General features: G+C 46.5%; 1 protein-coding gene across 2 annotated transcripts; it reads left to right on the plus strand.

Annotated features, from left to right (window-relative positions):
• The first annotated feature begins 231 nt into the window (after positions 1–231).
• On the plus strand, positions 232–11,331 carry KCNG1 (potassium voltage-gated channel modifier subfamily G member 1). 2 transcript variants are annotated; one of them, XM_075011316.1, is made up of 4 exons: positions 232–419; positions 7,092–7,205; positions 8,706–9,510; positions 10,027–11,331. In XM_075011316.1, exons 3-4 carry the CDS (start codon positions 8,752–8,754, stop codon positions 10,798–10,800), a joined length of 1,533 nt encoding a protein of 510 aa, XP_074867417.1. In that variant the 5' UTR covers positions 232–419; positions 7,092–7,205; positions 8,706–8,751; the 3' UTR covers positions 10,801–11,331. The 2 variants fall into 2 exon arrangements, with proteins under 2 accessions (XP_074867417.1, XP_074867416.1); XM_075011315.1 differs by lacking the exon at positions 232–419 and having other exon boundaries at positions 6,282–7,205.
• The last annotated feature ends 420 nt before the right edge of the window (positions 11,332–11,751 follow it).

Here is an 11,751-nt window from a genome sequence, read left to right on the forward strand (position 1 = left end):
GTGCGGGGGTGTGTCCCTGCTGGACGGTCTCCAGGCAGGCAGGTCGTGTGCCGGGGGGGAGGGGACACACCTAGGGGCGCGCGCGTGCGGCGATGGGCCGGCGCGCGGGGGCCGGTGCGTGTGCGGGCGGCGCAGGTGCGCGGAGCTGCTGCGGGTGGCTGGTGCCGGCTGCCCCGCGGTGCGCAGTGCTCCGGGCTCGGCGCTGGCTCCCTGGCGCAGCCGCCCGCGGGTTACCATGACTCTGGCCCTCCTCGTGCCCCCGAGCGTCCTGTGGGCGCAGCCCCAGCCCCGCCGCCTGCGCGCTGGGCGCGGCGCCTCTGCCCTGCTCAGTGCAGCTCAGGCGTCCGCCCCGGACGCCGCTCCCGCCGCCCGGCTCCTGCCCGGCTCCGCGGGGGACGGACCCAGCCCGCCGCAGCCAAGTAAGAGCGTCCGCGTCCCCCTCGCCTGCCTGCTGCCGGTGCGCTCCCCGGCGCCCTGCCCAGCCGCGCGGGGAACGGCCCGGCCAAGTCTGGGGGAACTTTCCTCTCTCCCTCCCCCCTGGGCCGAGGAGCCCCGGGGCTGGAGTTCGGCTCGGCCCGGCCCGGCTCGGCTCCTGGGAGCGGCGCCGCGCGCGTTCCCCCTTCCCGGCGAGCAGGAGACAGCACCGCGCCCCGAGCTGCTGCTCTGCCCCCTCCGGGCCGGCGCTGCGCGCTTCCCCGTTGCGCTTGGATCCTGTCCCCGGAAGGAGGCAGCTGTGGACGGGGATTTGCAACAGGTTTCACCCAGCCCCGTCTCTTCCCAGGCTCCCCGGGCAGTGGGGCGCTGCACTTCCCGCTGCTCTTCTCGGGCCTGTTTCCTCCCCTCCTTCCCCTGGCTCGCTAGTCCATCGGCCGGGTTTGGCTTTGGCTTTGCAGCCGCTCGCCTTCCTGGTTTCCTTTTCTGCATCCCCCTCCCGGCGGTGCCTTGGTACCGGGCGCTGGCTCAGGGCTGCGTCTCCCATTCTCCTGCCCTCTGCTTGTCCTTCAGCCAACCCCTTTTAGTGTCCTGAAAGTTTTCTGCTTGACTGGCCTCCGCGTCGGTTTTGGTTTGTGTTTACTGTCCAAAAGCTGTTCATAGAATCTCAGGACAGGAGACCTGGAAAAGACCTCCAGAGGTCACGGAGTCCAGGCCCAAGCTGCATCTTTTCTTCACCGGTGGTGTGAGTTCAGTCTGACTTATCAACCTGCATTAGGGTTAGACTGGGGGAAAGTCACACAGTGAAATAGAACCTGCTTCATTAGTACACAGTCATCTCTTTTCACCACCATGGCAGAACACACACTCACACACTACAAATCTCAGTTGCTTGTTACAAGGTGCTTAAAATTTCTCATAGTTTCTATTGACTGTACTTCACTGAAAATTGCTTACAGTGAAAACGGCATTTGGAATTAGGAGAGCAAGTTATTAGTTATCAATATTGGAGTAATCTCGCAGGAAGATAGGGGATTCTTGTTGGCAGAAGCATTAGCCTCCTTCACTTGCTCAAACAAAACAAGTCAGCATTTAGTTTGTGGGTTGACGTAATTAGTGGTTAAAGATCAAACAGCAGGAGATACACATTTATTGCCATATGATATGTTAATATAAATATGGTATCTTAATATAAATTATTTTATCTTATGAATTTAAATCTCACACACTAATTTTTACAAGTCTGGTTTTGCCAATGACTAGAACAACAGTTAATCTGGGGGGTGGAAAATTTCCTTAAATTGTAACATTGAGGGTGTATTTGTGAGTAGAAGTTTGAGTTTCCTGTCACTAGGTAAGTAGCACTGTGTCTGTGCAGTCTGGCGTATTTCAGCATGCTACCCTCCAACAAGTAGTAAGTGTAAGCACCATCTGGTAGATAGAGGAGCTTCAGGTGTTGGAAAATAACAAGTTGGATTTGTAATACAGCCTGAAAAGCAAAGGAATCTTTTTTTACCCCAATTTGGAAATGTATAATGCAAGAATAATTTTTAAACTACCGGAAGGCTTCTTATGATAAACCTATTCCAGAGCAATAATTACGTAAGTAACTTCACTGCATTATAACATCATTTATGAGAGAAAAAAGAAAACAGCAGCAAATGGAGTCCAGTTCTAGGCACTAGACTTGGTACAGAAGTATGGGGAACTGTTCAGATACTTAGGGTCGACAGGGATCCAAGTCCTCTTAGTGCTGTGATTATAATCCACGCAGGGGTCTGAGTTGTCTGCGCAACAGAACAGTAGCAAGGCTTCTTGCAGGATTTCTGATTGCATCAGAGATGCACTGCAGAAATCAAAATGCTGCAGAGGACATTCAGGGAGAAAATTGAACTGGAGTTTTAACAGGTAGTTAGTTATTTCTCCTTGAGAAGGGCATCCTTAGTAATGTCTTCTCCCTTACCTATGGAAACTCACCACCTAATCTTTAAAGTGTTACACAACTGCTTGTTATTTGTGAAGCTACAGAGCAACACAACTACTCCTCTGAGAATACTTGTATAACAAACAAGTATAGAGATCACAAACAAGATAAGGGCTTCATTCTGCTAGGCACTGTACCAAGGTGGGCAAGATACCTCCTCAGCCTGCCCCTAAGGCTGCAGAAGGGGGAGAGCTTTGAGTGCTACTCATGCCTGCAGCAAAATCTCTTGGTTCCCTTTGGGCAGTTTCACACACTGATTCCACTCCCAGCACAGTCTCTCAGCTACTAATGGCCAGGAAGCAGCTACTGGGAGCTGAGAGATTTTGCTGGGGGTGAGGGCAATGCAGCAAAAAATCTCAGCTCCTACTGGCTGGTTTCCAACCAATGGGAGCTGAGAAATTTGGCTGGGGGTGGAGGTAGTGCAATTTCTCAGCTTCCATTGTCTGGATCCTGCTTCTGACACTGGACCCCAACTGCCCCACAGACCTTTCACCTGCTGCTATACCCCTTGACCAGCCCAGAATGCTCTCCTGCACTCATACCCCCTCCCAGACCCTTCATCCCAATGCCCCACCCCAGGTCACAACCCCCTCAGACACCACACCATATCCTCATCGTCAGTCCCCAATCCTGAGCTCCTTTCTGCGCCTAAACTCCAACTCAGAGCCCACAACTCCTTCATAGAAAAGTGCAGCCCTTGACCACTTACCAAAATCTTGGAGTAGCCCCCGTATCAAAAATTACCACCCACCCCTGAGCAAATGGGTTAATGTTCAGATGCGGTGTCTGACTTGAAACTTCTCTTAATTGAAACGTATGTTTTACAGTACTTTTGTGAAACTGGTACAAGGCTAACTGGCCACCAAGGTGTGGGGTTTGGTTCTTGGGCTGCTGTGTTTCATAAACGTGTGGTTACAGCTGTACGCTATTTAGGCTGGAGAGAAATGGCATAAGTTCATTCCTGGTTTAAATCCATTGCAGCCAATTGAGTGACATTAAAGATGAGACTGGTCCTTGTAGAGCTTTTCTGCAGCCTCCTTGTAACCACAGAACATTTTTACTTTTCAAACTAACATTTTCTTTGAAAATGGCACAGAAGTCAAGTCACTGAATGGAAACGTAGCACGAGTCCAAGGGCTGACTTTATCTGTCCTTTAAACAAAAGCACCATCCTACTGCTTCTGGACATTGTAGTGTTCTTTGCAAAGTGAACAGAATTTGCTCATCACTGAAAAGTCCACCTGCAACACAATCTTGCAGTCGGCCAGCATTGTCCTGACCTCATCAGTCTTACAGCAGAGCAGGTCACCGTAGTACAGGAGTGCTGTCAGGGAGTAATACAAACAGCACAGGAGAACTGTGTCCTGTTTCACCTAATGTGGACTTGGGTTTTGGTTTTGTGTTTAAATTATCTTTACTTTTCTTCTACTCTCTCTCTCCCTTTCCTCCCCTTCATTTTCTTGGTGCCATTTTCTGTCGCCGTTGCAGGTCAGCCATGCTAAAAGAGGGAGTTTTAAACTTCATTTGGAAGGCGAAGGAATGTGTGGCTATTCTGGTCTTCCCCTGCAAGGTGTGCCAGGACTGGCCCTGTTGCTGAGGAAGCTCAGTCTTCTGCTTTCACAGGCCTCCTGCTGGAGGGAGGTGTTGTCACAGTGCTCTCCCAGGTACCTTGGGACCGCCCCCTGTAAGGCCATGAAGCTTAGCTCTGAGACCTGGACTTTGGCCCTGTATTGCACAGGAATGGAGGGTAGGGGGAAGAGCAGAAGTGGGTGGGGAGGACAAAGCGCTCCTGATGCACTTGATGTTGCTGATGAGAGGGGCTGCTGTGTTCCAGAGTTAGTGCAGCTCTCCTGATGCTGGAGTGTTCATACCCAGATATAACGAGCAGCAATAGCTTACTGTGGAAAGTAGGGTGCCGTCTTCTGCCTAGACCTAAAGAGGAGAATTTCTGGGCCCGTTACTCTCCATGAGTCCAGCAGCCTTGAGGTGATTTGGAGGACCTTTATGCTATGGACCAGTTTATGTTCTGTGGAAGGAGTCTACTCCACAATGGCCAAACAACAAGTGGTAGCTAGCTGTGCAGAATGTTTCCCGCTGGCTAAGTGTTACCGCCTGTGGCTTGCCTGTGTTCAGTGGCAGCCAGACAGGGGAAGGGTTGGAGGGTGTGCCACTTGCATATGAAGTAAAGGAAAGGTAGAGATCAATATCAACTGGGCACCAAGTATTATAGCATCTAACTGTATTATCTTGGTGTCTTCATCTCCCATTTCAGGAAAAGGGTAGTCCCAGCCATTCAGTGGGTTACATCAGGGATTAATTTAGCCTATTGTCTTGCACTCATCCAGAGAGAGAGGTGGGAAGGCAACAAAAGAACCCATTTTTATGGTTTACTGATTTCATGGCTAATGCCTGTGGGTTACAGCGTAAGTCTGACACACGTAACATTTACATTTTTTCTCCCATTTCCTCACGTTGTATCAACAGTGGATGCAGTGGGAGAACAAACCCGATTACAGAGATGAGCTGCCTCATCCTATTTTTCTGGCTGCAATTCAGGACATGAACTGTTATTAACCCACATCATCTGCTATAGCAAGAGGGGGAATGGTTAATTTAACTCCTCTCCTGCTTATTCACAATTTTCAATGGACTATAAATGTGTCAGTCCTCTTTGGCCCAACCCCACAGTAGAAAAAGTCAAGTTGTTAAGCATAAAACTTAAACAGAAAACCAGGCAGCACTGAAGAAGAGTTAGCAGGAGGATCAGGTCAGCAACTTCCAGGGTCTCCCACATCTCAGCTGGGGGCAATAGCCTGAATTCCTAATGGCATCATTCTCACAAAAAAACACATCTCAGCAATACTTCACTAGAAGACCACCTGTAAAGTCAATAGGAATATTTTATATGGTAGGGAGAGCTGAGTCATTGCAACTTCCCTGAGAAGTGCATTTTGTTGGGGTACGTTAGGTCCTCCTCTTCACTTCCTAATGCTTTCACTCAGTGCCTTTTTTATATTAAAAAAAAAAAAAGAGGTGCTGGTACTCAGCCAGCTCCCCACCTGCTCCTCCCAACAATCCCATGGCTGGGGCTGCTGCAGCGCCAGTACTCAGTACCAGCAAGTACCAGCACAAAAAAAGCACTGCTTTTATTAACACTAACACACCGTTAAAGCAGGGGTGGGGAACCCCCAGTCCAGCAGTCTGGATCCAGAACCTAGGGCTCCAGGCTCCCTTCTATAGCATCCAGCCTGTGGTAGGGTGGAGGGTTTGAAGTCCCAAGCCTCACAGACTGGATCAGGCAAGCCAGGGTCAGATCCAGAATGTCGGCTGAGCCGGGAGCTGGGGAGGTGCAGGGAGTGGCTCTGGGCTCCGCTGATTGTCACTGCTGTTCCCCCAACTGGGAGAAGGGGAGGGGGAGCAGCAACAGCAGCCTTGGCAGAACTGTCCAGAGGCTTCATACTGCTGCTCTGATTGGCCAGAATTCCAGCCAATCAGGGCAGTGGAGAGCAGTGCCTGGGAGCAGAGTTCTTTGCGTACAGGGGTGAGCAGTAAGCTGTGCTCCCGTCGCCCAGACTCCACACTCCTTGACTCCTCCTGCACCACCTGCCATCCAGATCGCTGTTCTCACCCCTTCCTGATACCCTTCCAACCCCATGCTGACCCCTCCCTTCCAGACCCCACACCCCCAATCCTCCTGCAGCCTTCCTCCCAACCTGGACCCACACCCTCAGCCTGCTCCTGCAGCTCCACTCCGGCCCAGATCACCCACCACCCCCAGCCCACTCCTGAAACCATTCCTGCCTAGATCACCCATCCCCAACCCACTCCTGCACCCTTCCACCCACCCAGACCTCATAACCCTGGGCCCACTACTGTCGGGGACCACATCAGTGAGGGTTTTTTTGGTTTGTCTATGGTCAGTAGCCCCCAGCCTGAGAGAGGTTCCTCACCCCACCTTAAAGCCAATTTTTGAAAAATGCCCTCCCCAAACTCTGTCCTTTGTAAGTGCAAACTTAAGAGGTCTAGCTATCATTCTACAGGATTTATTAGCTTATCTGAACTGTGCAGCTTTACCAGTAAGTAATGGCAGAGAGCCATCCCTTGTCATGAAGCTTCACTGATAATCTCAGTATTGGCTGGCATTTCCCAGAGCATGTCTTTTTACACAGAGTTACATTTTGTATTAACGTTCCTGCAGGAAATATGACTTTTGAATCAATAGCCCATTACTCAGTCTCTATTCAAGAAAGACACTCTTGGAAACCCATTAGAACCTTGCCCAAGGACCCATGGATTTGTTCCTTTGCTCACACTCCACGTTTCAGTTCTAACTTTTTTTTTTTTTTTTTTTTTTTTTTTTTTTTTTTTTTTTTTAAAGACTTGCATTTCTCTTGCCTTGGGCTAATATTACCATACTTGTATGTTCCTGGCCCAGATGGAAACCAATTAGAGCTCTGTTTTGTGAGAGAGCATTTGTGTAATAAAGCAGTGAGAGCATATTAGAGTTTGTGGCACCTCTACTGTGAGTTGTGTTCATGGAGCATGAGGAGCAGCAGTGGTGGTCTTGGTCTGTGGTACAAATGAAGACAAAACCCTCAGGTCAGGAAAGACTGTTGTAGCTCCAGGAGTTGGCTGAATGAAGTTTGCATAATCTGCATTGGTTTTCCTTACCAAGGATCCTCTCTTTAAGGCGAAATGATTGTGGAAATCCTCTTACACTGAGAGATGTTGGAGACATCAAGGTATCACTCCACCAAGAGGACAAGCTCATCTGCTCCTGAGAAAACAGGTAAAAAAGGTTAGTTTTGAAAGGTGGATTAAAGGTCAGAATAGAGAATAGTTGAGATAATGGTAATAGTAAAGTCTACTACATACAGGGAATAGTAACAGAGGAAGCCGTGCTAGTCTATACACTATCAAAACAAAAAGCAGTCAAGTAGCACTTTAAAGACTAGCAAAATGGTTTATTAGGTGAGCTTTTGTGGGACAGACCCACTTCGGAATGTGGACCTGCATAGGAAGCACATCATGCTGAGATTGAAATGCAGTTGTTCTGCTGCTTGATCCTTGTGCTGCTTCTGGCTATAGGGGCGTAACCTTTTAAAATAAATGGCTTCATTTATCATCTTTAACACCAGAGAAGAGCAGGTCTGTCTCTAATGGAGCCTACTGCAGCCACTTCACTCTTCTCTGCCCAGCAAAGGGGAGAAGGTAAGTGTCACAAGCACATGCAGCAAACATATATGGCTGTGCAAGGCTGGAGAGTGGAATATTTACTGTCCCTCTGTGAGCCTGTGGCCAGCAAGTGTGATTATGTGTTGCAGTTAGTTGCCATTCAGGGAAAATGCTCCCCTTCCGCCATAATTAAAACTCAACAGCTACTCACATTAAATGCTGCCTGAATATACAGATGAGAAATCTAGAGCCAGAGTGACATATTCCTTTCCTATGCTACTGCCACCTTCTCAAGTGAATGTTGCAGTGATGCAAGTTAGGCAGAAAGAGAGTTTAGCAGTTTCAGGGCCAAATGTTTATATCGGTATGAATCACTCCATTCTTTGTGGGAAGTCACCTGTAATGTACACCAATGTAACAGAGCAGAATGTGCTCCTTAACATTTTCAGAATCATGTTGTAAGAACCTTCTGGAAACACTCAGAATGACAAAGGTACCTTTGCTCTGGTGAAATTAAATAAATTAGCAGTACAGTGACAGCATTGTCTATTAAACAAAATAATTGAATCCAAAGAACAATTTATGATGTGTGCAATTCATATAAAACTATTAAACTGTCTTCCCTGAATAAGGCTTGAGCAAGTTGGCCTGCTAGTTGTACGTCCAGTTACACACAGCATACCAGCATTATATTTGAATAGCAGTGCAAATGCTTTATCAACATTGTTTCCATCTGACTTCCTTGAAAGGAGTCTAAGACATGCTGAATCAACAAGCATATTTAGTGACGTTCATAATAATCAACTTCTGATTTTTCTGTATGTACTTGTTACTAAAATAATTAAGACTTTTATATAGGGTAAACAAACAGGAATGCTTTTTTTCCCCAGTTCCTGTTCTGCACCACACACTTGAATTCTGCATGTCTGTGCAGTAACTTTTTTTTTTTTCACGTTTGCATAGCCGACTATACAGAGCCACTGCAAGCACACTGTTTCTCTGTAATTTCCTTAGGAGCCCTAAAGATTGTCACATGTCAATCACCATCTTTGTTTCAGAGCCAAAGGGCAAACAGAGCCACTAATGCCAAACGTCTGTATTCTCTTTCTTTCAGAGTACTCTTGCTGGAGTGTCTAAGGGATGTGAACTTAACTTCCAAGATGACTCTTTTAGCGGGAGACAATTCTGATTATGACTATAGTGCCCTGAGCTGTGCTTCAGATACCTCCTTCAACCACACGTTTTTTCCAGAAACGGAAACCCTTAAGGGAGTCTTTTACCAAAGAGCCAAGCTAATTCACCCAGAAGAGGATCTCTTTAAAAGCATTCACCCTGAAGACCGGAAGCATCATATCATCATAAATGTAGGGGGCATTAAATACTTGCTGCCGTGGACCACTCTTGATGAGTTTCCTTTGACACGCTTGGGCCAACTGAAATTCTGTAATAATTTTGATGACATTCTAAACATTTGTGATGACTATGATGTGACGTGCAATGAATTCTTTTTCGACCGCAACCCAGGGGCGTTTAGGACAATCCTGACATTTTTGCGGGTTGGGAAGCTTCGGCTTATGCGAGAGATGTGCGCTCTTTCCTTCCAAGAGGAGCTGCTCTATTGGGGCATTGAAGAGGACAGTTTGGAATGGTGCTGCAAGAGGAGGTATCTGCAAAAAATGGAGGAGTTTACAGAAATGAACGAAAGAGAAGACGACCTCATAGAGAATGAAAACTCAGGCGAAACAGTGGAAGAGACAAGAGTCAGCCAATGCATGAAAAGGTTACAAGACATGGTAGAGCGACCTCAGTCTGGGCTTCCTGGAAAAGTGTTTGCATGTTTGTCTGTACTGTTTGTGACTATTACCGCAGTGAACCTGTCCATCAGCACCATGCCGGACTTAAGAGAGGAGGAGGAGAAAGTAAGTTTGCTTCCAGGATGGTAAAATGCCACTCCCTGGAAAAAGGCAGGAAAATACAGGGCCTGATCCTGCTCCCATCGAAGCAAGTAGGAGTTTTGTAGTTGTCTTCAAGGAGAGCAGGATAATGCCTGTAGATAATGATACTGAAAGTTGAGAAAAAGGTTTTGAAAACAAGCGTGATTCTGGACAGCCGTATCATACATTTTTGAAGCTTTATTTGTGCTACTGAAGAGTACCATAACTACTAATAGAAACTAGGGAAGTTGGAGCCAGACCCCCAGGCTCTGAAATCAATGGGAGTTTTGCCATTGACTTCAGTGGAAGAAGTACTGGGTGTCTGGTAAGTTTTATATTTAGCTTGTAATTCAACATGTTTGCCATACTGGTTACCCCTTAGTACAACTTTCATTCATTTAATATTATGGTTTTAAAGACCAGAAAATCATTCCTCTCACTTTACCAACTCAAAGAGTGATTGTTCATTTACTGAATACAAACTCCATCTCTTTCTTCTAGGGTGAATGCTCCCAGATGTGCTACAACATTTTCATCGTGGAATCAGTCTGTGTGGCCTGGTTTTCTTTGGAATTCCTGCTAAGACTCATTCAGGCAAAGAGCAAGTTTGCATTTCTGAGGAGACCGTTAACCCTGATTGACATTATTGCCATTCTTCCATATTACATCACTTTGCTAGTAGATACCACATCAGTGGGCTATAAAAAGCCAACCTCTGGCAACATCTATCTGGACAAAGTAGGCCTGGTGCTCCGTATACTCCGTGCCTTGAGGATTCTGTATGTCATGCGCCTGGCCAGGCATTCCCTTGGCCTGCAGACGTTAGGACTCACTGCTCGCAGGTGTACCCGGGAGTTTGGACTCTTGCTGCTCTTCCTCTGTGTGGCCATTGCCCTTTTTGCGCCACTCTTGTACGTCATTGAGAATGAAATGGCGGACTCACAGGAGTTTACCAGCATCCCAGCATGCTACTGGTGGGCAGTCATCACCATGACAACAGTAGGCTATGGTGACATGGTTCCCAGAAGCATTCCAGGCCAGGTGGTGGCCTTAAGCAGCATTCTGAGTGGCATTCTCCTCATGGCATTTCCAGTTACCTCCATCTTCCACACGTTTTCACGCTCCTATGTGGAGCTGAAGCAAGAGCAGGAAAGACTCATGTTCCGGAGAGCACAGTTCTTATTAAAAACTAAGTCTCAGCTAAGTAATGCATCGCCAGGGAGTGACATTTTATTTCCCAGCATCTCTTCTGAGACTAAGGACAATGAAATTTAAGTTTCCATAACTGTCTGATGTTGGGCAAAGTTATGCAGTCAGAAACATCCCATCTTACCATTTGCTTTCCAGCATTTAAAAGAAACCTTAATACAAATAGCAAAAAAAGGGGGGTTAGCCATCAAGCTGATGTGGTTTTAAAAGCCTGCTATTAAAGGCTTTTTTTTTTTTTCTTTTCAGGAAAATGTACACTTGAGTTTTTCCCCTATGAGATCATATAGTGGGATATTAGAAATTAGAAGTACTTTGAGTTCTCTGACCAAAATGAGAACAACGTAAAACTACATATTTGTTACAGGCTGTGTTGTATTTGTAATATAAAATGATGTACCATTTTCCAACCAAGACTTTACATAGGTTTTAATTTTGATAATTTAATAAGTTACTTTTTGTTTTCTTCATGTATATACATACTATAAAGATATGTTCAGGTTTAAATCCGTCTCTGATGTATCTCCATTGACTGTAGTAGTATTACCTAAATTACCCATTGTGCCCTTGGAGAAGATTAAACAAAGTGTGTGTCTTTTAGGGCAGAAGAACATAGTGTTTGTCCTTGTGAGCCTGTCCTGAAAATAACTATAACAATGCAGAAGAGCTGTTGATTTCTGGGTGCTTTGTGACAAGGCATGTGCTGAAGATGTAAATACTTCTAGCTCATCAGTTTCAAAATATAAATGTGTTTATACTGTAGACCCGATATATCATTCAACACAATATTCCCTGCGATAGGAAAGGTCTTGAGTTTTGTGATATCCAAGACAGATGACAAGGGGATAGCTAGCTGCAGATTAAATGAAATGTGCATGATAACAGCTTAATAGAGATGTCTGTTTCAATGTTAGCCCTGTATACCTGATAGAAAACAAAAATTAAAAAGACTGTTTCTAGATAAAATGTCACCATTACTAAACAGGCTGATTCTGGTTCTGCCAGTTGATTGTGTGGCAT

This window comes from Carettochelys insculpta, chromosome 17 (assembly GCF_033958435.1).
Source record: "Carettochelys insculpta isolate YL-2023 chromosome 17, ASM3395843v1, whole genome shotgun sequence".
NCBI classification, from domain to species: domain Eukaryota; kingdom Metazoa; phylum Chordata; order Testudines; family Carettochelyidae; genus Carettochelys; species Carettochelys insculpta.

What these genes read in the sequence shown, in the direction of transcription:
- KCNG1 (XM_075011316.1), top strand. Translation starts at nt 8,752, where the DNA reads ATGACTCTTTTAGCGGGAGACAATTCTGATTATGACTATAGTGCCCTG. An exon ending in TAAGAGAGGAGGAGGAGAAA is followed by an intron (nt 9,511 to 10,026) that starts GTAAGTTTGCTT and finishes TCTTTCTTCTAG; the next exon opens with GGTGAATGCTCCCAGATGTG.